This window comes from Mirounga angustirostris, unplaced genomic scaffold (assembly GCF_029215605.1).
Source record: "Mirounga angustirostris isolate CCGP_5_RB_7025 unplaced genomic scaffold, mMirAng1.0.hap1 SCAF_5, whole genome shotgun sequence".
NCBI classification, from domain to species: Eukaryota; Metazoa; Chordata; class Mammalia; order Carnivora; family Phocidae; genus Mirounga; species Mirounga angustirostris.
The window spans coordinates 114154181-114179469 of NW_026991713.1; the positions used below are offsets into that span (position 1 = coordinate 114154181).

The 25289-nt window shown below is 39.2% G+C and overlaps 1 protein-coding gene across 1 annotated transcript in view; it reads left to right on the forward strand.

Moving 5' to 3' along the window:
• Positions 1 to 25289, forward strand: part of LOC135364298 (ankyrin repeat domain-containing protein 26-like) — a 362531-nt gene that overhangs the window by 335725 nt on the left and 1517 nt on the right. Inside the window, 3 exon segments of the mRNA XM_064590297.1 lie at positions 8780 to 9067; positions 10139 to 10356; positions 11799 to 12027. Coding sequence (XP_064446367.1) covers positions 8780 to 9067; positions 10139 to 10356; positions 11799 to 12027 — 735 coding nt within the window.

Consider the following 25289-nt stretch of genomic DNA (forward strand, 5'->3'; position numbering starts at 1 on the left):
GCCAAAGGCAGATGCTTAATGACTGAGCCACCCAGGCACCACCTATATTTAATTTAAATAGTGCCAATGGACAGTACATTTGGTTTGCTACTGAAAAGATTAAAAATGATTCCATAATGTTCTCTTTATTTCCTCACTGATGAAAGGAGAATGAAGATTGAGTATTAGATTGATTTAAAAATACTCAAAGCTGGCTATTTCTTTTAGAATTTCAGTTAATGGAGATCAGGTAAAAGGTCCAATTTTGGTTATTAAACTATTCCTAGTTTTTCAGCTGTTATACTTGCAATCATATTGTCTTTCTGCTTGCCGGTCTTTCTTCTCCCCTAACTTGAGGGGAAAATCTATAGGGGCATGCCTGCCTAGTTGTAATAATTTGTAATTGAAGCATATCTTAGAGAAATGTCTTGAGAGAAAGGAAGATGGTAGCAGAGTAAGAGGAGCCTAAGTTCACCTAATACCTGAAGACTGACAGAACAAACTCCACAACTAAAGAGGGAAGAGGACACATCGAAGAAGGTAGAAGTACAGAGATGTGGTTTAGGAGAGAAACAGATCGTGGCTGTTATAGAGGGGAGGGATTCATGGTCATAGAGAAGGGCAGGAGAGGAGTACATGGAAATGCCCAAAGAGAACGTTTCCTCATACCCACTGGCTTGGAAGATGAGAGGGGCTGAATTTCATGAGTTCTTACAACGAGGGGGGCTTAAAGCCTGGAGTTCTAAAGGTCATCAGGCTTAGCTGGGATAGAGCCTGTAGGGCACTGTGCTGCTCTTGGAGAGAAGGCAGGTAAACAACCCGGGAGCATACAGCACGGAAACAGTGATCTGAACAGTGCCTGGGGCATACAGTGGGGAGATTACTCACTCTTCTCAGAGCATGTCCCTGAGAGGCAGTGTTGACGGAGATTCTTCTCTAGGAACAAAGGAACCAGCTGGTGCCATTTCCCTCCACTGCCCCTCAGCACCAACACAGAGCCTCCTGTGGGAAGCGGTGCAGCTCTGACACTGGCTGTCTAATTTGCTTACATCAAACCATCCCCTTGCACTCCAGTGGAACTGCCCTGATCAATCATTCTTGCCTCAGTTCCAGCACAGCAGGCCTTCCCCCCCCCGCCCCCAGAAGACCTCTGCCCACACCACATCTCCTGAATAGATTCAGGAGGACCTCAGTTCCAGTGGAGGTGGTGACAGGTCTCATTTCACAAGCACACCAGAGCACACCGAATTTAAAAGTTGCTACATTCCAGCCAGGTACCAAACACTGCCCACAGCAGGTGGGGAGAGCCTCTGCAGATGACTGGCCTAAAGGATAGAGCAGCCAGAACACAACAGCAGAGTGCATGCAGCACACACTGTGGACACTGCCCTAAGTGCCAGACCCTGGGCACTACATGACGTCTTTTTCATAAGTCCATTACTTTCAGGAGCAGGTAACATAACTGGCTTTTCTAACACAGAGAAGCTGGTAGAGACGTAGACAAAATGAGAAAACAGGAATTTATCTGAAATGAAAGAACAGGATAAGGCCATGGGACCAGAGATTTAATGGAGGCAGAATAAATATCATGCCTGATGGAGGATTTAAAGCAGTGATCATAAGGATACTCACTGGACTTGAGAAAAGAATGGAAGACATCAGTGAGACCCTTACAACAGAGATAAAAGAATTAAAAAAAAGAATCAGAGATGAAGAGTGCAATAAATGAGATTAGAAACATACCTGATGCAATGAACAGCAGGCTGGAAGAAGCAGAAGAACAAATTAATCACCTAGAAGACAAAGTAATGGAAAGCAATAAAGCTGAAGAAGGGAGAGAAAGAAGAATTATGCAAAATGAGACAAGACCTCGGGAACTCAGTGTAGGAGTCCCAGTAGAAGAGAGAGAAAAGGCGTAAGAAAATTTATTTCAAGAATAATAACAGAAAACTTCCCTAATCTGGGGAAAGCAACAGACACCAAGATCTAGCAGGCACAGAAAACTCCCATCAAAATCAACAAAAGCAGGCCAACACCAAGATACATTATAATTAAATTTGCAAAGTATACTGATAAAGAAAACATCTTAAAAGCAGGAAAACAAGTCAGTAACTTCCAGGGGAAACCCCTTAAGGCCATCAGGAATGTTTTCAACAGAAAGTTTGCAAGCCAGAAGGGAGTGGCATGATATATTCAACATGGTGAATGGGAAAAATCTGTAACCAAGAATACTCTATCCAGCAAGCCTATTACTCCGAATAGAAGGAGAGAGAGAGTTTCCCAGACAAAAATTAAAGGAGTTTGTGACCACTACACTAGCCCTGCAAGAAACATTAAAGGGGGCTCTTTGAGTGGAAAAGAGAGACCAGAAGTGACAGTATAAAGGCAAGAAACACAAAAGTAACAAAAATGAACATTTATGTAAAAAATAATTTAAGGAACTCAGAAACAAAGGATATAAAATATACCTTATCTGAAGCATGGGGAGAAGAAGAGAAAAGAATTGGTTCAAACTTAAATGACCAGCAACTTAATATAGACTGCTATATGCAGAAGAGGTTATATACAAATTATATATCAAAAACCACCAATAGAGGTGCCTGGGTGGCTTAGTTGGTTAAGCATCTGACTCTTGATTTCAGCTCAAGTCATGATCTCAGGGTTGTGAGATTGAGCCCTGCATTGGGCTCCGTGCTGGGCATGGCATCTGCTTAAGATTCACTTTCCCTCTCCCTGCCCCGCTCGTGTTTTCTCTAAAAAGAAAAGAAAAGAAAACCAAAAACAAAACCACTAATAAACATGCAAAGAGAAAGAATCCAAATATATCACTAAAGAACATCAGCAAAGCATCAAAGACACAAAAAAGGATCGGAGAAAAATCTCCAGAAACAACCACAAAACAAGTAGTAAAATGACGAATACATATCTATCAATAATTACTTCGGATATAAATGGGCTAAATGCTCCAATCAAAAGACATAGGATGTATATGCTGCCTACAAGAGACTCATTTTTGACATAAGGATACCTGCAGATTGAAAGTGAGGGGATGGAGAAACATGTATCATGCAAATGGACATCAAAAGAAAGCCAGAATAGCAATAACTTATATTGGACAACATAGAGTTTAAAACAAAGACTGTAACAAGAGACAAGGGCACTATATCGTAAGAAAGAGGACAATCTGACAGGAAGAAGATCAATTGTAAATATTTATGCACCCAACATGGGATCACCCAAATACATAAAACAATTAATGACAAACATAAAAGAACTAATTGATAATAATACAATAATACTATGGTACTTTATTTTTAATATATATATAGTTTTTTTAATGGAATAAGTTGCTTTTATTCCTAATAGTAAAAGTATCCATGAACACAATGTACAGTTTGGGTATTTTAGGAAGGAATAGAAATAATCAATAGTTGGGAACTTTAACACCCTACTTACATCAATGGACAGATCAACTAACAGAAAGTCAACAAGGAAACAATGTCTTTATATGACACACTGGATTAGATGGACTAAAGAGATATATTCAAAATATTCCACCCTTAAACAGCAGAATACACATTCTGAAACATTCTCTAGAATATATTACATATTAGGCCACAAAACAGGCCTTAATAGATACAAAAAAGATTGAAGTCATACCATGCACCTTTTCTGACCACAATAATATAAAACTAGAAGTCAGCCACAAGAAACAATCTGAAAGACCACAAATACATGTTGGTTAAGTAACATTCTACTAAACAATGAATGGACCAACCAGGAAATAAAAGAAGAAATTTAAAAATACATGGAAACAAATGAAAATGAAACACATTCGCCAAAACTTTTGAGATACAGCAAAAGTGGTCCTAAGAGGGAAGTATATAGCAATACAGGCCTAGCTCGAGAAGCAAGAAAAATCTCAAACTACCTTACACCTAAAGAAGCTAGAAAAAGAATAATAAATGAAGCGTACAGTCAGCAGAAGGAAGGAAATAGTAAAAATTAGAGCAGAAATAGGGGCACCAGGGTGGCTCAGTTGGTTAAGCAGCTAACTCTTGATTTCCGCTCAGGTCATGATCTCAAGGTCCTGGGATTGAGCACTGCTTCAGGCTCCATGCTCAGCGGGGAGTCTACTTGAGGATTCCCTCACTTCCTCTCCATTTGCCCCTTTCCCCACTCTCTCTCTCTCTCTCTCTCAAATAAACAAATCCTTTAAAAAAAAATACAGCAGAAATAAATAGTATAGAAACTTAAAAAAGATAAAACTAGAAGAGATCAATGAAACCAGTTGCTGGTTCTTTGGAAAAATTAATAAAACTGACAAGGCTCTAGCCAGAGTTACAGAAAGAAAAGAGAAAGGACCCAAATAAATAAAATCACAAATGAGAGAGGAGAAATAACACCACCACAGAAATGCAAACAGTTATGAGAGAATATTATGAAAAAGTATATGCCAACAAATAGACAATCTAGAAGAAATGGATAAATTCCTAGAAACATACAAATTACCAAAACTGAAACAGGAGGGAATAGAAAATTTGAACAGACTGATAACCCGCAAAGAAATTGAATCAGTAATCAAAAAACTCTGAACAAACCCAAGTCCGGGACCAGACGGCTTCAGAGGCAAATTCTACCTAGCACTTAAAGGAAGAGTTAATACCTATTCTTCTCAAACTGTTCCCCCCTCCAAAAAAAAAAAAAAAAAAAAAAAAAAAAAAAAAAAAACAGAAAAGGAAGGAAAACTTCCAAATTCATTTTATGCGGCCAGTATTATTACCCTGATACCAAAACCAGATAAAGACACCACAAAGAGAACTACAGGCCAGTATCTCTGGTGAACCTAGTTGCAAAAATCCTCAACAAAATACTAGCAAACTGAATCCAACAATACATTAAAAAGCCATCACCATGATCAAATGGGATTTATTCCTGGGTTGTGGGGGTGGTTCAATATCTGCAAATCAATCTATGTGATACACCACATTAATAAAAGAAAGGAGAAGAATCATCTGATCGTTTCAATAGATGCAGAAAAAGCATTTGACGAAGTACAACATCCATTCATGATAAAAACCCTCAACAAAGTAGGTTTAGAAGGAACATACTGCAACATAATAAAGGTCATATATAAAAAATGCATAGGTAATGTCACCCTAAATGGGGGAAAATGGAGAGAAAAACTTCTTAGATCTTGCTTCTAGTTATGTGCTGCTTCTCATTAGCACTGTTTGTCATTAATAAATTAATCTTGACATTTATTACTTCCCACTTTAATGGAGACCAATTTCTACTATATAAGTTATGTATCTTATTAACTCTTTTTATCATCCATTTATCTTTTTTTGTTTTTTTTTCTTAACAAACTCCCCAAAGTTTAGTGGCTTAAATAAATAACATTTATTTTGTTCACAAATCTGTTAGGAAAAGTGTGGCCAGGACAGCTTGTTTCTGTTCCCCTAGCTTCAGGTGGGGCAACTGAAAGGTTTGGGGATGGAAGTGTTTGAAGATTTGTTCCATCACTTCTGGTGTTGTTGATGCTCGCTGTTGACTAGGACTATAGTTAAGGCAGGCAGCTGAAACACCTAGACTCTCTTTGTGGCCTGAGCTTCCTCACAAATTGGAGGGCTAAATTCCAAGTAAGCAGCCTGAGATACAGAGCAAGGCAGAAGCTCTATTGCCTCTGTAACCTAGCCTTGGAATACACACAGCATCACATTCACCATATTCTGTTTGTTAGGAGATAAGTCACTAAGATTGGCCCACGGTCTTTTTATTTATTTATTTTTAATAGAATGAATATTTAAAAACCTATGGACACATTTAAAAACCAGCATATTTTTGTATTCCTCCAACATGAAAAATACACTCACCTCCTCCCACAAATCTGTTATCATGGCATTAGGTTCAGGCTTGAATCCAAGATCTTACCATTTTAATCAGGAGCAGTGGGGTTAAGGTGTCTGAATTATAGTCCCTTGAGTTCAAGTCCTCTCAATATGAAGACTTGAGAATTAAAGTGACAGTTCTCTACCACTCAAAATGCAGGATGCGGATAACCTGCTAAGGACTCTCCCATTCAGAAAGAAGATGGGAAGCACGCTAGTCCATAGCAGTTTTGAAATATAGCCTGAAGCATGCTGTCAGTTCTTTAGTTAGGACTTAGTCCTAACCATGGGAATACTTCTCCATGGCTCTTTGCTTTACTCTTTGAGCTCTTGGTTCTGTCCTTTTCATAAGGAATGACCTGTGTTTTTAGCTGTTTTTTCAGCCTGCTTCCTCCCTGTGGGACTTCTAAGACCCAAAGGCCTATTTTCAGCTTGTACTATCTTGGTCTCTTTTAGTCCAAGCTCGCAAACAGTGTTTTTGCTTCTCTAATTCTCTTCACTTTTTTTTTTTTTTTTTGAAGATTTTATTTATTTGACAGAGAGATAGAGAGCACAAGTAGGCAGAGAGGCAGGCAGAGGGAGAGGGAGAGGCAGGCTCGGAGCCTGATGTGGGACTCGATCCCAGGACCCTGGGATCTTGACCTGAGCTGAAGACAGCCGCTTAACCGACTGAGCCACCCAGATGCCCCTATAATTCTCTTCACTTTTTGAGTTTTCTGTGAATATTATTGGAGTTCATGCCATTAGAAAAGCCATTCTCCTGGGTCTTTTTGAGATAAGCTTTTCAACTCAGGTTTCCTGTGAACCTCTTATTTGACAATGCCTTTAAAATTCTTATACTCTTAAGATCCTTAAAGAAATTGGAGGCACACCTTAAAACCTTCCGAGGTCTTAATAAAGGGTTTTATAGTCTTGGCTTCATCCATAGACCATGTTTTCCTCGATTTGCTCTTAACCCAGAAGCCATTTATTTTAGCATTATTTGACAATTCAACATGTGGAGAGGCTGTAAATGAGAAACAGATATTTGAACCCAGCAAATCCTGGTTCCTTCATATTGAATAGTGTTTCTTTAGCTTATCTCCCCTATGAGTTTCCTTTCAAGTGGTTTGTTGCATGAGTTCCTTTCCCTCTAGTGTCATTTTCTTCACTTGTCTAGAAACCTTTGCTGTAAGCCTCTTCAAGGGCCATCAGGTTTCCACTAACAGTTTCTTGGAAGCCCTTTTGGTTTTCATTCTTACTCTTCTCTACATCCTTTCAGGTTCCACCTACCTCCTGGTTCAAAGGAGGTTTATTTTTAGTTTGTTTTGTTTTTAATGGCAGCACCCCATTTTTAATATCAGTATCTGTGCCAGTTATTTATTGCTGCATACTCAACCATCTCAAAACCCAGTGGCTCAAAACAGCATTTATCTTGTTCACACATCTTTAGACAAGGCTGAGTAAGGCCAACTCATTTCTTCTTCATTTGGCATCAGCTGGGATGACTGGAAGCTGGGAACTAGAATCATCTAAAACCTTGTTCTTGTTCATGCACATGTTTGGCTGTTGAGGCTGCTTTTTGACTAGGATGTTAGCTGAGGCAGTCTCAGCTGCAGTATCTGCATGAGGACTCACTAGGTGGCCTGGGCTTTCCCACAACAGCTGGATGCTAAGGGTGAGCTTCTGTAGAAAAAGTCAGATGGAGGCTATCTCACATTTTGTAACCTAGCCTTAAAAATCACACAGCAGTTCTGCCATATTCTATTCACTAGAAACCAGTTACTAAGGCCAGCACATATTAAGGGGGGGGGGGGATTGTCATGGGAGAAGTGTCAAAGAATTTATAAAACCACCACATCCACTCATCTTGTCTTACCAATCATATCTAAAAGAAAGAAGTTCTTCCCAATTCAGCATCACTGAAACTCCAGCAAGTTTTTTGGTTGTTTTTGTCTTATTTTGTGGGATGTAACAAAGGATTATAATACTGTTGAATTAAGGGGGTTTTTTGGGGGGTTTTTTTGGTCAAAAATGTATGGATCATCTCACTAAATTTTTTTACTGAGAGATGCGATTTCTTAACCTTGCAAATCATTTCTTCTCAGAATGCAATTCAAATTAGCATAAAACATTTGTAATTCAGAAAAAGGCTTATGGCATTAAAATCAGTCTTTATAGATTCATTAATTAGAGTTTTATTTTCAAAGTCTTATTTTGGTAAGCATTTATTTGCTGAGACCTACATAAGTCAATATGATATTCCTAAAACTTCTTTAAAACTTATGGAGTACCAGGGCACCTGGGTGGCGCAGTCAGTTAAGTGTCTGCCTTTGGCTTGGGTCGTGATCCTGGCATGCTGGGATTGAGCCCCACGCTGGGCTCCCTGCTCAGTGGGGAGTCTGCTTTTCCCTCCCCCTGCTCTTGCACTCTTGCTCTCTTGCTCTCTTTCCCTCTCAAGTAAATAAATAAAATCTTTAAAAAAAATTATGGAGTGTTAAGATGAGGGAAGGGTTAAGAGACTTTCTACTAAGAGATGACTTACAGTTATTTTGTGAAGGAAAGATCTGAAACAATCATAGAAAAATAAAAGTATAAATGTGTGGCAAAGAGAACGATAGCAGAGATCTCCTTTAGTAACTACTAGTGGTTTTAATTTTGTTCTTGATTTTCTGAGTTATTTGAGGTTCCACATTCCAAGACTCTACTTACAATATAGATAACATTTTGTTGAAAATGAATTTATTTTAAAATTTGAGCACCTGGCTGGCTCTGTCAGTAGAGCATGTGACTCTTGATCTTGGGGGTTGTGAGTTTGAGCCCCGTGTTGGGTGTAGAGACTTAAAATCTTTTAAAAAAAAAACTTGGTCATAGTTTTGCATTAGACTATTTTCACTCTACTTCCAAACTGTATTATTTTATTCATGCAGGTTGATGATCTTACAGCAAAACTGGAAACTGCGTCTTCAAAATGTCTATACCTGGATGCAAACAACCAGCTTCTTACCCAGGAGTTAACATCTATGAAGGAAATGCAGAAGAAATATGAAAAACTAGAGAAGAATAAAAAGAAGTTGGAACAAGTAGTAAACCTCAGAAGTCATGTAGAATTCAGTATGGTAGAATACAGTAAAATAGAACACTATAAACGGGAGCTTGAAGAAAGAACAAGATTGGACATAACAGAAAAATTAAAAGAAGCCAATCTGTTTTTCCAGGTTAATTTATTGATCTGTAGTATGCTTTAATCATTTCACTGCAAGTTACATTTTGGTTATATGCATTGTATAGTTTTCCTCTACTTCCTTTATAGCAATTTGGTAAATTTCTGGAAGCATTTGTTCCTTCTCTTTAAAAATTTCAGTTTTCATTGGGGCGCCTGGGTGGCTCAGTCGTTAAGCGTCTGCCTTCGGCTCAGGTCACGATCCCAGGGTCCTGGAATCGAGCCCCGCATCGGGCTCCCTGCTCCGCAGGAAGCCTTCTTCTCCTTCTCCCACTCCCCTTGCTTGTGTTCCCTTTCTCGCTATCTCTCTCTCTGTCAAATAAATAAATAAAATCTTTAAAAAAAAATTTCAGTTTTCATCATTATTCTCACTAAATTGATTTTTCAGAATGATTCACAGTAGAGAATCATTTTATTTTTTAAGATCACTTGGTATAAAACAAGACTATTGACAGGAAAAGAAAAGATGGTGTTTTAAAAATTTTAACCATGGGGTGCCTGGGTGGCTCAGTTGGTTGAGCAGCTCAGGCTTGTGAAATCAAGCCTAGCATGGAGCCTACTTTAAAAAAAAAAAAATTGTACCATACTTGGATTATTTTTTTTAAGATATTTATTTATTTATTTAGAAAGCACGGGTGAGGGGATGCACAGAGGGAGAGGAGAATCCCAGGCAGACTCCATGCTGAGTATGACACAGGGCTTTATCTCATGACCCTGAGATCACAATTGAGCAGAAACCAAGAGTCAGGCGCTCAACCGGCTAAGCCAGCCAGGCACCCCCGGTACTTGAATTATTCTTAAGTTGTATTGTTCACTTTTTTAAAGTTTTAAATGATTCTATTATTCTCTGAATTACCAGATTGCATGAGTTCTAATATAAGAATGATTGAACTTTATCATTCAGATTTAATTCAGTTGACCTTGATGACAAATATTTTACGCTTCAGCTTTTTTTTCACATTTACAATTGCTCTCTGAATCATTGACTCAAAACTAAAGGAAAGAAATATACTATAATTACCCAGGTTATAACTTATTTTAAAAGTATGCTTTTAATTTGCTTTAGACACAAGTAGCATCTCAAGAAAGCTTAGGACAGTTAAGAGAAGCTAATAATGCTTCAATAAGAAATCAAATGGAACTCAGAATTAAAGAACTAGAATTTGAACTATCCAGAATGAAATGTTCTCAAGAAGATTTTAATAAAACAGAATTGGAAAAATACAAGCAACTCTACCTAGAAGAATTAAAAGTTCGAATGTCATTGACAAATGAACTGAACAAGTAAGTTAAAACAGAATCATAGAAAATAGATTTAGCTTGTTAATTTGCCTCTAAAGTGTAATTTTTATGGAGCCAGGTTCATGAGATGAGTAGGAAGTGAAAGCCAATTAGATAGTTTAATTTTGGAAAATGATGTTTGTAAAAGAACTTACCTTTGAAATGTTCGTCCAAGACAGTTTGCATCTCTCCTCCTTTTTTTGGTTTTACGTGATTTTATTTTTTTCCCCTTAATATTTTCAGTTAATCTGATCTCCTAGTCTTTAAGCTAATGGTTAGAAGCTTTATAATTTAGACAGCATGTTATTATAAAATTGTTTGTCAGAATTGCCCTAAATAGAAATGAGTTTATTAATATTAGTGAGTTTATTTTTGGAAGAATACATCTGTAACCCAACTGCACATCCTGGCAGCTTGGTAAATTTACTTTTTTGATTGTGATTTTTGTTATTATTACCAAATAGAGGGTGCTTTGAAACAAACTGTTCTTTATAGTTTTTCTACCTTACATAAAAGTATACATGTGAAATACAAAAAGATTCCCCTAGGGGCCGAAAGGCAGTATAATTCCCAAAGTGGCTAAAAAAAGCACCATGGTGGACATGAGGAGGGGCTGGGTGAAAGACAGAAAGGGTAGATTCCACCTCCAGTACCCTGGTAGCTGTGTTATAACCTAATTGGCTCTGGAGCTGTTTTATTTCTTTCTGATCACAACTCTGCCATCTAGCAATTGTTGGTCTAAATTATTCCTCAGTGCCAAATGCTCAATTTCTCTGAGGTAATGAGTGAAATGTGCAAGAGTGGTGAAAGCCAATGCTTGAAAATGTCTTTGAGGGATGGTTTATTTTTATTTTTATTTTAAAGATTTTATGTATTTATTTGACAGAGAGCGAGCGAGTGAGCTCAAGCAGGGGGAGCGGCAGGCAGAGGTTGAGGGAAAAGCAGGGGCTCGATTCCAGGACTCTGGGGTCATGACCTGAGCCGAAGGCAGATGGTTAACTGACTGAGCACCCAGCCCCCTGGGATGGTTTTATATTTTTATATCTCTAAACTGGTTTACTAAATAGAAGTATATGTAATGGCATCCTGGTTTACTAAATATAAGTATGTGTAATGGCATCCTCAAGAATCTTGTTAAGTCCAGCCATTCCAGAAGGCAGCAGGTATTACCTGTTAAGCCATGTGCATCACTAATAGCCATTTCTGTCCCTCCTTAATTTGAATTACTTGTTAGTTAGGAATCCTCTAGAAATATATGTCCTTTAGAGCAATTTTAAACCTATCATTATATATTGTAGGTCTGCTCTGTCACATTTTCAGTGTTAAAACACCGTTTAATGGCACATTCTGTTTACTATTATGGAAACTTTAAAAAAATGCAAGTCACTTAGGAATGATTTGGGGAGAAATGAAATACTAAGCATTGTGTTTTGTAATCTTAACAGGACTAATGAGAAGCTGGCAGAGACCAGTACCAAACTTCTGGTGGAGACACAGCAAAAAAAGTCTTTGATTAATACTATTGCTATGAGCCCTGTCCTAGAATTGCCTTCTGTTAGAAATATGAATAATAGTTCACTGTTCAATAGATATGTTGCTCCGAGAGAAAACCTAGTGATTCCTACCTCAAGCTCACGGCCTACAAAGAATGGCGTTGAGACTTTCTTGACCAAGGTTAGTTATCTTTTTGCCCTTGGGTTTCAGATTTCTGATATAATTTTTGTTTTTAATTTGGTGAAATTCTGAGTTGTTTAACTAACACACACTAAGTAAAAGTCATAATTATATGCGCTAATAAAGAAATGAGACAGAAATTTTACGATTTTTTTTTAGTTCCTGGAGCTCTTACTTTCAAGAGATACCTATTATTAACTTTATTTAGTAAATATAACTAAACTGACATATTTTACTATTTTTAAGATTTTATTTATTTTATTTTATTTTTTTGAAGATTTTATTTATTTATTTGACAGAGGCACAGTGAGAGAGGGAACACAAGCAAGGGCAGTGGGAGAAGGAGAAGCAGACTTCCCTCCAAGCAGGGAGCCCGAAGTGGGGCTTGATCCCAGGACCCTGGGATCATGACCTGAGCCAAAGGCAGCCGCTTAACGACTGAGCCACCCAGGCGCCCCTAAAGATTGTATTATTTTAGAGAGAGAGAGTGCACAAGAGGGAGAGAGAGCATGCGACTTTCAAGCAGATCCCCCCCCCCCCCCGAGCATGGAACCCTACATAGGGCCCAGTCTCATGACCTGTTTTCTCACATGAGAGTACATTTTTAATTGCTTTCTTACTTATAGCATTTTTTTTTACTTATAACACTTCTATTTCACGTTTTACAAAATGTCTTGAGCAGTTGTAGAGCATTTTCTAAATAGCTAAATCAAGCAAATATTTGATTTTTTTTTTTTCCAGAGAGGGAGTGCAAGCAGGGGGTGAGGAGCAGAGGGTAAGCAGGCTCCATGCTCAGTGTGGAGCCCGATGTAGGGCTTAGTCCCACAACCCTGAGATCGTGACCTGAGCCAAAATCAAGATCAGACACTTAACTGTGACTGAGCCACCCAGACGCCCCACAATTTGAATTCTTAAAAAGAAGTTCACATATATCTACCTTGCCATCAGTTGAATGATTGATGACTAAGATGGGAATGATAGGGAGTCTTTAAATAGCAGCTAGTTTCCTTTGTGTCATTGTTATTAAAATATCCATTTCAATGAATGCACATAGGTTTATGGTTTTGATGGTATATTCACGTTCTTATTAATGTAGACAAAAGTAGCATAGGCTTGTGGTAAATGAGGCCTCAATCTTGTTCCTTCATTCGGCATCCTTATTGTCTTGCTCTCTTCCCTTCTAATTTGAGGACTTTCTTTAGTGTTATGCTTGGATGCCTTTAGATTTTTGGTTTGTGATCACATGAAGTTCATATATAACATCCTATGTATATAGCAGTCTATTTTAAGTTGATGGTTACTTAAGTTCAAACACATTTTAAAAACACTACATTTTTACACCCCACCTTGTTTTATTTATTTGATGTCTTAGTTTACATCTTTTTATTTTGTGTATCCCTTAACTAATTACTGTAGATATAATTGATATTACTACTTTTGTCTTTTAACCTTCATACTGGCTTTATAAAAGTGATTGATCTATTACCTCTACTGTATGTTTGCTTTTACCAATAAAACTTTCTTTTTCTTATTTTAAAAGATTTTATTTATTTGAGAGAGAGAGCAGGGGAAGGGTGGAAAAGCAGGCTTCCCACGGAGCAGGGAGCCTGATGTGGGGCTCGATCCCAGGACCCTGGGATCATGACCTGAGCCGAAGGCAGATGCTTAACCGACTGAGCCACCCAGGCGCCCCCCAATAAAACTTTCTTTCATAATTTTTTTACTTCTAGTTATGGCCTTTCCTTTTTTTTTTTTTTTAAGATTTTATTTATTTATTTGACAGAGACAGCCAGAGAGAGAACACAAGCAGGGTAAGTGGGAGAGAGAGAAGCAGGCTTCCTGCTGAGCAGGGAGCCCGATGTGGGGCTCGATCCCAGGACCCTGGGATCATGACCTGAGTGGAAGGCAGACGCTTAATGACTGAGCCACCCAGGCACCCCTCCTTTTTTTTTTATTTTAATTTATTTATGAGAGAGAGAGGGAGCAGAGCAAGCAAGAGAGAACACAAGTGGGAGGGGAGGGCCAGAGGGAAAGGGAGAAGCAGGCTCCCTGAGCAGGGGGCCTAATGTGGGGCTCGATCCTAGGAGGTCCCTTAACCTATCCTCATTTTTAAAATTCTTTTTTTTCTTTTTGGCTTGGAGGATTTCTACTACCCTGTCTTGCAGATCACTGGTCTGTTCTGCAGCTTTCAATCTGCTGTTGATTCCCTCTGGTGTATTTTTCATTTCAGTTATTGTAGTCTTTAGCTCTGATTGGTTCTTCTTTGTATGTTCTCTTTGTTGAAGTTCTCACTGAATCCATCCATTCTCCTCCCAAGTTTGCTGAGCATCTTTATGACCATTACTTTGAACTCTTTATCAGGTAGACTACTTATCTCTGTTTCATTTAGTTATTTTTCTGAAGTGTTGCATTGTTCATTCATTTGGAACATACTCGCCTGTCTCCTCATTTTGGCTGACTTTCTATGTTTGTTTCTGAAGTTGTTCTTTTCAACTTTTTCCCTCTTTAAAGTATGTTGCTTTGAAGAATGAATGTTAGTTATAAAGTCAAGGAAGAAGAAAACATGTCTAAGTGTTGTCTGGTCATTTTTCTTGTTGGAACTGTGGTGGAGTAGGTGGCAGATGACATTGCTCTTCTTTTTCTGAGTTGAGAACACAGGAGTCAGGCAGATGGAGATAAGCTTAGTAACTTTATTAGTAATACATACTAACAAATAGGAGGATATGGTTTAGGTAGGTAGCCACAGCGAGCTTCCCAGTACTTTATCCCAAATTAGGCACTTCCACACACAGTTGTAATGGAAGGAACAAATGTTTGATGCCCATCCCACAAAGATGAGAGCAGACTTGAATTCATGCTACTATGGCAGGCACATCTTTTTAAAGAAGAGATTTGGAACCATGTATGCATTGCTTAGTGCCTTCTCCCAAATTCACCCTTTAGGTAAATCTCCCTTCCTGTCGTGAGGAAGGTAGAGAAAAGTCCTCACATGGAAATGAAGGTTTACCTATAATTTCTGACTTGATTTAAATTCTAATTAAAGTTAATCATGTCTTTTGTACATACCAACTAATGATGAGAGGTTGGACAGAGCATGCTAGATGGTAAAGAGAAATCTGTTGTGCGTTTTAAATTTTGCTATAAATAACCCACAACATAGGTAACTCATTTGTTGATTGATTTGGATAAACAAAGTTTTATTTGAAGGAAATGAATAATTCTTTCAAGGAAGAATTTCCTCAGTTTCAGGTTCTTTGGTTCGACTAAAGATTTTCTCCTTCAAGTTCCTTGTCCTTTGGTTAAAAAAATTTATGCTTATAAATTGCACATGTTGACTGTTACTAAAAGGAGTTAAGATAACTTCTGTTCCTTTCTTTTTGTTCATGACTTTAAAATTTATACTTTAGTTAGAAAGCTATTTTGTGCCTAATGCCTGAACATTATTGAGCCACATGACAAAGTTTTATGTATTCATATTCTCTGAGTTATAGTTAAAAATGCATGCATTGTTCCTGAATATGAGGAAGTAACTGGCATAAAACTCTAGGCTCAGTAAGACCTAAACCACATTCCTGGCTTGCAGCTAGGTGGTTTTTTGACCTCAGGCAAACTGCAATCTCTCTGGGGCCTTTTTGTCTCTTATGTAAAATTAGGGACTTTGACGAAGTGAGTGACTTTTATACCTTTGGAAAAACTTTTTTCCCAAAGAATAGAACTTGAATTTTTTTTTTTTTTTGCATTAAACTGTATTATATAAAACAGAGACAGGTAGAGCTGTTTAGCTAAAGGAGAGATGAGACTACACCTGTAGACTTCCTTGTCCCTCAATCCTGCTTTGTCCCCAGTGGAACGTTAGATTACTATGGGCATAGTTTGAAAACTAACAGTTATGAGAAAATCCTTCTAGTTAATAATTCTTCAAATTAAAATTTGCTGATACATTGGTACATTGTTTTTCTGTGTATAATTTTCTTACCCGCCTATATTTTTGATAAATGGAAAAGTATAAATAAAATTGCAGATGTGTTCTATTTATTAATGGACTTCAAGCTATTTCTACGAAGCACAATTCTTACCTTGAAATAAACAAAGGTCACAGAAGTAAATATTTAGGAAAAGAGCTTTTGGGGAAAAGATAATAACATTACATTGGTAGTTCCTTAAGTCACGTCATATGAAAAAGTAGTTTATATTTTACATAGTATTTGTTAATGGTATTATAAAATTGCTTCAATAAAAGTTTCTCCCATCAAGTGGTATTGAGTTATTAATTTTACAAGGCCTGTCTAGTAATGTTGTCAGATTATTCGTTTTATAAATCCTGAATATAATGTTACTGTCAAAAAGTGTTGTGGTTCCTCAAAAAATTAAAAATAGAAATATGATACAATTCAATACTTCCACTACTGAGTATTTACCCAAAGAAAATGAAAACACTAATTCGAAAAGTTGTATGCACCCCTGTGTTTTTTGAAACATTATTTACAATAACGAGAGTATGGAAGCAACCTCAGTGTCCATCAATAGACGAATGGATAAAGAAGATGTGTTATATGTATATAATGAAATATTACTCAGCTATAAAAAAGAATGGGATCTTGCCATTTGTGACAACATTGGTAGACCCAGTATTTTGCTAAGTGAAATAACTCAGAGAAAGGCAAATACCATATGATTTCACTTATGCATGGAATCTAAAAAACTAAACTACTAATAGCCTAGTTCGACTTAATTTCTCTATCTTCTGGAAGCCTTACCCATAACATTAAATAATCCATTAACACGTGTTTCGTACATTGCAGGTACTATATACTATATCCTCACAATAAAATAAGCTAGAACAAAAATGTTATTAAGAAAAACATAAGAGAAAAGACACTCCAATGCAGTATCAAAAAAAGTCCATGTGTAAGTAGAGTAGACCTGTACCGTTCAAACACACGTTGGTCAAGGATCAACTGTATATTACAAGTATTCCCATCTAGAATGTTCTTCCTTAGACCTTTCTTATAAAAGGTATCCTTTCATTCAATGCCCAAAATGGGGTCTAAAGTAGGGTACTGAGGGGTGCCTTGGTGGCTCAGTCAGTTAAGTGTCTGTCTTCAGCTCAGGTATGATTCCAGGGTCCTGGGACAGAGCCCCACTTCAGGCTCTCTGCTCAGTGAGAGTCTGCTACACCCTCTCCCTCGGCCCTTCCCCCCACTCGTGCACTCTCTCTCTCTCTAGCTCTCATTCTCAAATACATAAAACTGCTGTAAACATTGGGATGCAGGTGCCCCTTCGGATCACTACATTTGTATCTTTGGGGTAAATCCTAGTAGTGCAATTGCTGGGTCATTGGGTAGCTCTATTTTCAAGTTTTTGAGGAACCTCCATACTGTTTTCCAGAGTGGCTGTCCCAGCTTGCATTCCCACCAGCAGTGTAAGAGGGTTCCCCGTTGTCTGCATCCCTGCCAACATCTGTTGTTTCCTGACTTGTTCATTTTAGCCATTCCAGCAGGTGTGAGCTGATATCTCATTGTGGTTTTGATGTGTATTTATTTCCCTGATGCCGAGTGATGTTGGGCATTTTTTCAAGTGTCTGTTGACCGTTTGAATGTCTTCTTTGGAGAAATGTCTGTTCACGTCTTCCATCCGTTTCTTGACTGGATTATTTGTTCTTTGGGTGTTGAGTTTGATAAGTTCTTTCTATATAGAGTTTGCATACTAGCCCTTTATCTGACATGTCATTTGCAAATATCTTCTCCCATTCTGTCAGTCGTCTTTTGTTTTTGTCGACCGCTTCCTTTGCTGTGCAAAAGCTTTTTATCTTGATGAAGTCTTTGTTTCCCTTGCCTTTGGAGATGTGTCTAGCAAGAAGTTGCTGTGGCCCAGGTCACAGAAGTTGCTGCCTGTGTTCTCCTCCAGGAGTTTGATGGGTTCCTGTCTCACATTTAGGTCTTACATCCATTTTGAGTCCATTTTTGTGTATGGTGTAAGAAAATGGTCCAGTTTCATTCTTCTGCGTGTGGCTGTCCACTTTTCCCAACACCATTTGTTGAAGGGACTGTCTTTTTTCCCTTGGCTGTTCTTTCCTGCTTTGTCGAAGATTAGTTGACCATAGAGTTGAGGGTCCGTTTCTGGGTTCTCTGTTCTGTTTCATTGGCCCATGTGTCTGTTTTTGTGCCAGTACCATACTGTCTTGATGATTACAGCTTTGTCATAGAATTTGAGGTCCGGAATTGTGATGCCACCAGCTTTGGTTTTCTTTTTCAACATTCCTTTGGCTATTCGGGGTCTTTCCTGGTTCCGTACAAATTTTAGGATGATGTGTTCCAGCTCTGTGAAACAAGTTGATGGTATTTTGATAGAGATTGCATTGAATGCACAGATTGCTCTGGGTAGCGGTAGCATAGACATTTTAACAAATTTGTTCTTCCAATCCATGAGCATGGAGCGTTTTTCCATTTCTTTGTGTCTTCCTCAGTTTCTCTCATGAGTTTTCTATAGTTTTCATAGTACAGATCCTTTGCCTCTTTGGTTAGGTTGATTCCTAGGTATCTTATGGTTTTTGGTGCAATTGTAAATGGGTTCGACTCCTTAATTTCTCTTTCTTCTGTCTCATTGTTAGTGTATAGAAATGCAACTGATTTCTGTGCATTGATTTTATATCCTGCCACTTTGCTGAAATCCTGTATGAGTTCTAGCAATTTGGGGGTGGAGTCTTTTGGGTTTCCCACCTAGAGTATTATGTCACCTGCAAAGAGTGAGAGTTTGACTTCTTCTTTGCCAATTCTGATACGATTTATTTCTTTTCATTGTCTGATTGCTGAGGCTAGGACTTCTAGTACTATGTTGGACAGCAGTGGTGAGAGTGGACATCCCTGCCGTGTTCCTGACCTTAGGGGAAAAGCTCGCAGGTTTACCCCATTGAGAATGATATATGCTGTGGGCTTTTCATACATGGCTTTTATGGTATTGAGGTATGTGCCCTCCATCCCTGCACCGTTATGAGTTTTAATCAAGAAAGCATGCTGTACTTTGTCAAATGCTTTTTCTGCATCCATTGAGGGGATCATATGGTTCTTGTCCTTTCTTTTATTAATGTAGCGTATCACGATGATTGATTTGCAGATGTTGAACCACCTTTGCAACCCAGGAATAAGTCCCACTAGGTTGGGGTGAATAATCCTCTTAATGTACTGTTGGCTCCTATTGGCGAGTATGTTGATGAGAATTTTTGCATCCGTGTTCATCAGGGATATTGGTCTGTAATTCTCCTTTTTGGTGGGGTCTTTGTCTGGTTTTGGGATCAAGGTAATGCTGGCCTCATAGAAAGAGTTTGGAAGATTTCCTTCCATTTCTATTTTTTGAAACAGCTTCAGAAGAATAGGCATTAATTCCTCTTTAAGTGTTTGTTAGAACTCCCCAGGGAAGCCATCCGGCCCTGGAGTTTTGTTTCTTGCGAGATTTTTGATTACTGCTTCAATTTCCTTGCTGGTTGTGGGTCTGTTCGGGTTTTCTGTTTCTTCCTGTTTCAGTTTTGGTAGTTTCTATCTCTCTAGGAATGCATCCATTTCTTCCAGATTGCCTAGTTGGTTGGCGTATCGTCGTTCCTAATATGTTCTTAAAATTGTTTGTATTTCCTTGGTGTTGGTTGTGATCTCTCCTCTTTCATTCAGGATTTTATTTATTTGGATCCTTTCTCTTTTCTTTTTGCTAAGTCTGGCCAGGGGTTTATCGATCCCATTAATTCTTTCAAAGAGCCAGCTCCTAGTTTCGTTGCTGTGTTCTACTGTTCTTTTGGTTTCTATTTCATTGATTTCTGCTCTGATCGTTATTAATTCTCTTCTCCTGCTGGGTTTCGGCTTTATTTGCTGTTCTTTCTCCAGCTCCTTTAGGTGTAAGGTTAGGTTGTGTATTTAGGACCTTTCTTGTTTCTTGAGAAAGGCTGTTGTTGCTCTCTACTTCCCTCCCCGGACTGCCTTTGCTGCATCCCAAAGGCTTTGAACAGTTGTGTTTTCATTTTCCTTTGTTCCCATGAATTCTTTTAATTCTTCTTTAATTTCCTGGTTGACCCATTCATTCTTTAATAGGATGCTCTTACATTCCATGTATTTGAGTTCTTTCCGAATTTCCTCTTGTGATTGAGTTCAAGTTTCAAGGCGTTGTGGTTGAAACTCTGCAGGGAATGATCCCCTACTTTTGGTACCGGTTGAGACCTGATTTGTGACCCAGTATGTGATGTCTTCTGGAGAAAGTTCCATGTGCACTCGAGAAGAATGTGTATTCTGTGGCTTTAGGTTGGAATGCTCTGAATCTATCAGTGAAGTGCATCTGGTCCAGTGTCGACCTCAGAGAGTCGTGGACCTGGGGCGGTGAAGGAACTGAGGAAAAGAGATGCCAGTTTTGCGAGGCACAGGGGACCCCGAGCAATCAGCCCAAGGTCCCGAGGTTTATTTTCCATAATCTTATATACCTTCTACAGCGCTATAGATCTCTAATGATTTACAGCATGGGCTTAGTAAGGCACATTCTTCCATGTACATAGGATTAGTCCCGCGTGTATGATAAGAATCTTTAAAGCAGGACAAGGGAACAAAGAGGGGAGTGCACAGTGTGCTATTTACAGGGCAAGGGAACCAAGAGGGGAGTGCACAGTGTGCTGTTTACAGGTGGCTTCCTATCTACAAAACATCTTCTGCTGCGTACTTTAGAACAGACCACACACGTCCCAAGGGCAATTCACTCTGATCCTTTCGGCTTATTTTTAACCCAGCAAATCGAGTTTTCTCAGAGATCTCGGAGTCTGAACGAACATGCACCAGTGGTTGTTGTGGAGGTCTGTTTCCCACAGTCCAGTGTGTCATTCACTGTTATTATTGTATCATCATCAATGTGTTTCTTTAATTTTATTATTAATTGGTTTATGTCATTGGCTGCTCCCATGTTAGGGGCACACATATTTACAATTGTTAGATCTTCTTGTTGGATAGACCCCTTTAAGTCATTATGATAGTGTCCTTCCTCATCTCTTATTACAGTCTTTGGTCTAAAATCTAATTTGTCTGGTACAAGGATTGCTACCCCAGCTTTCTTTTGATGTCCATTAGCATGATAAATGGTTTTCCACTCCCTCACTTTCAATCTGGAGGTGTCCTTGGGTCTAAAATGAGTCTCTTGCAGACAGCATATCGATGGGTCTTGCTTTTTTATCCAATCTGATACCCTGCATCTTTTGATTGGGGCATTTGGCCCATTTACATTCAGGGTAACTATTGAAAGATACGAATTTAGTGCCATTGTACTATCTGTAACGTCACTGTTTCTGTACATTGTCGCTGTTCCTTTCTGGTCTGTGTTACTTTGGGGCTCTCTCTGCGTAAAGGATCCCCTTTAATATTTCTTGCAGGGCTGGGTTAGTGATCACAAATGTTTTAGTTTCTGTTTGTCCTGGAAACTCTTTCTCTCTCCTTCAAGCTTGAATGACAGCCTTGCTGGATAAATACAGTACTCTTGGCTGCATATTTTTCTCGTTTAGCACCCTGAATATATCATGCCAGTCCTTTCTGGCCTGCCAGGTCTCTGTGGTTAGGTCTGCTGCCAGTCTAATGTTTCTACCCTTGTCGGTTAAGGACCTCTTGTGCTGAGCTGCTTTCAGGATTTTCTCTTTGTCTCTGAAATTTGCAGGCTTCACTACTCTATGTTGAGGTGTGGACCTGTTTTTATTGATGTTGAAGGGGGTTGGGGTTTCTGTGCCTCCTGGATTTGAATGCCTGTTTCCTTCCCCAGATTAGGGAGGTTCTCTGCTATAATTTCTCAAATATACCTTCTGCCACCCCCCCCTTTCCTCTTCTTCTGGGATCCCAATTATTCTACTATTGTTCCACTTTATGGTATCACTTATCTCCTGAATTCTCACCTCATGATCCAGTAGTTGTTTATCTCTCTTTTTTTCTCAGTTTCTTTATTCTCCATCATTTTTTAAATTTTTTTAAATTTTTTAAAAAGATTTTATTTATTTATTTGACAGAGAGAGACACTGCAAGAGAGGGAACACAAGCAGGGGGCATGGGAGAGGAAGAAGCAGGCTTTCCGCTGTACAGAGAGCCCGACGCGGGGCTCGATCCCAGGACCATGGGATCATGACCTGAGCCAAAAGCAGACACTTAACGACTGAGCCACCCAGGTGCCCCTATACTCCATCATTTTATTTTGTCTTCTGCATCACTACTTCTCCTTTCTGCCTCATTTATCATAGCAGAGCCTCCAATTTTTTTTTTTATTTTAAATACATAATTTTTATTAAGTATAGCTCAGTCCGTCTGGAAAAGATAAGTAAATAATGTTTTATTGGGGCGCCTGGGTGCCTCAGTCATTACGCATCTGCCTTCGGCTCAGGTCATGATCCCAGGGTCCTGGGATCGAGCCCCGCATTGGGCTCCCTGCTCTGCGGGCGCCTGCTTCTCCCTCTGCCCCTCCCCCTGCTTGTGTCCCCTCTCTCGCTGGTCTCTCTGTCAAATAAATAAATAAAATCTTTAAAAAAATAATGTTTCATTTCACCATTACCCATATGTATATGATAAATTTTTTAAAATTTCATTTTATTTTAAAGAACATATTTATTTATTTGCCACAGAGACAGAGATAGTGAGAGAGAGAGCACAGAGAGGGAGAAGCAGACTCCCCGCTGAGCAAGGAGCCCATGGGTTCGATCCCAAGACCCTGGGATTATGACCTGAGCCGAACGCGGCCGCTTAACCAACTGAGCCACCCAGGCACTCCTGAAATTTCTCTTCAGTTAGCTGACATATGATATATCATTAGTTTCAGATGTAGTGTTCAGTTAATCATCAGTTGTATATAACACCCAGTGCTCTGCACATCACGTGCCCTCCTTCATGCCCATCCCCCCACCCACCTCCCCTCCAGCAAACCTCAGTTTGTTTCCTATAGTTAAGAGTCTCTCATGGTTTGTTTCCCTCTCTGGTTTCTTCCCATTTTAGTTTTCTCTCCCTTCCCCTACGATTCTCTGCACTTTTTCTTATATTTCACATATGTATGAAACCATATGATAATTGTCTTTCTCTGATTGACTTTTCTCTCCGCATAATACCCTCCATTTCCATCCACGTCAATGTAAATTGTAAGATTTCATCCTTTTGATGGCGTAGTAATATTCCATTGTATGTATATATACCACATCTTCTTTATCCATTCATCTGTCGATGGACATTTGGGCTGTTTCCACAGTTTGGCTATTGTGGATATTGCTGCTATAAAAATTGGTGTCCAGGTGCGCCTTCTGATCACTACATTCGCATCTTTGGGGTAAAGACCTTGTAGTACAATTACTGGGTCATTGGGTAGCTCTATTTTTAACTTCTTGAGGAACCTCCATACTGTAGAGCCTCCATTTTTTACTGCATCTCATTAATAGCCTTTTGATTTCGATTTGTTAAGCTTTTAGTTCTTTTATTTCTCCAGAAAGGCATTCTGTAGTGTCTTCTGTGCTTTTTCAAGCCCAGCTAGCATCTTTATAATTGTTATTCCAAGCTCTAATTCCAACATCCTACTTTTATCCATACTGATTAGGTCCCTGTCAGTCAGTACTGTCTCTTGTTCTCTTATTTGAGGTGAGTTTTCCCATCTAGTCATTCTGTCTAGAGAAGAATAGATGAATGAGAGAACGAAATACTAAAATAGCAACAACGACCCCAGAGAAATCTACTCTTAACAAATCAGAGGAGACCTGAAACCAAAAAAATAGATAAGAATTAAAGGCGAAAGAGAATATAATCAGACAGGTGATGAGAACAGAGCAATACAGTAGATTCTGGGTATATTTTGGTCTGTTTGTTAGAAGAAACTACACCCCAAAATTGTAAAGAAAGAAAAACTTCTGTATATGCAAAAATAAAATTAAATACAATGAAAGTATAGAATGTAATTATAAAAATGAACATTGAAAAAGTTTTAAAAAACGAGTTGATAAAATAAGAAATTGGTTGAAAAGGAAAACAAAAATTACAATTGAGAGATTGAGGAATCATGAGAAAAAGCCATGAATTCTATATAGTATTTTCCTCTAGTGCTGGAGTTTTGCATTTCTGTGTGATCGGTAAACTTGGTCTTAGCCGGATGTTCTTGCTGATTTTCTGGAGGACAGGCCTGTGGTGCTGATTCTCAGGAGTCTTTGCTCCAGCAGTACTGCACTGCCCTTGCCAGGGGGCCAGGCTAAGTCCGGGCCTCGGGATTGCTCTATGTGGCTTTTGTTCCCTGAAGGCTTTCCACACCACTTTATAGGATGAGAATGAAAATGTCAGCCTCCCAGTGTCCAGCCCGGGAGCTGAAAGCTGGCACCCTCCACTCCTCAGTGTGCCCTCATGGAGAAGCTGTCAATCACTCTCGCCTCCCTGGTTTCTGTCTGCATTCTGTGTACACCCAGCCTGTGACTGAACATTTTTATCTCAGCCATGCAACCCCCTTTGGAGTTTCCAAACTTTGCAGTCTCCTGTGGCATGCATTCGTGCCACTCCTCCTGGGAGAGGGAGGGAGGTCTTGCCCTGGTTCTGCCACTTGTATGGCCCCTGCTCTGAGAGCGGTCGCCCAACTGGCTGCAGTTTGTGGTTTATGGCAACACTGAGCTGAAAGCCCCCTCCTCAGCTCTCTGATTGCAGCCGGCTTCACTGCTCAAATGCCTGGGAACTCTCCCATACTCAGGCACCCCCATTCTTTCTGTGACCCTGGGGATCCTGAGATAAGGCCGTCCCACCTAGGATTCCACCCTGCTTCTGCACCTGAGTGCCTTTCAAGCAGGATGTCCCTCACCGGAGCAGACTTCTACAAGTTCTGATTTGCACACCACTGCTTTATCACTTTCTGATAGCTGGCTTATGGAGGCTCCCTCCCCCCCACGGTTTATCTTCCTATGGATCACCGCCGATTCGCTTCTCCACACCTCCTACCTTGTAGAAAGTGGTCGCTTTCCTATTTGTAGAATTGCAACAGTTCTTTTCTTAGATCTCAGGTTGAGTTCACAGGTCTTCAGAATGATTTGAAAGCTATCCAGCTGAATTCCAGGGACCGGACAAAACTACGGTCCTCTACTCCTCCGCCATCTTCCTCTTCTTCCAGAAAGTATGTATATTCAATAGACCAATATTAATTGTACTTTTTATCAGATTCATCTAAATAGCATTACATATGTTTCTTCTCAGTTACCTAAGATTAAAATAAGTAGGGATTTATTTTATTTATGTCATTATCTTTCTATTTCAGCA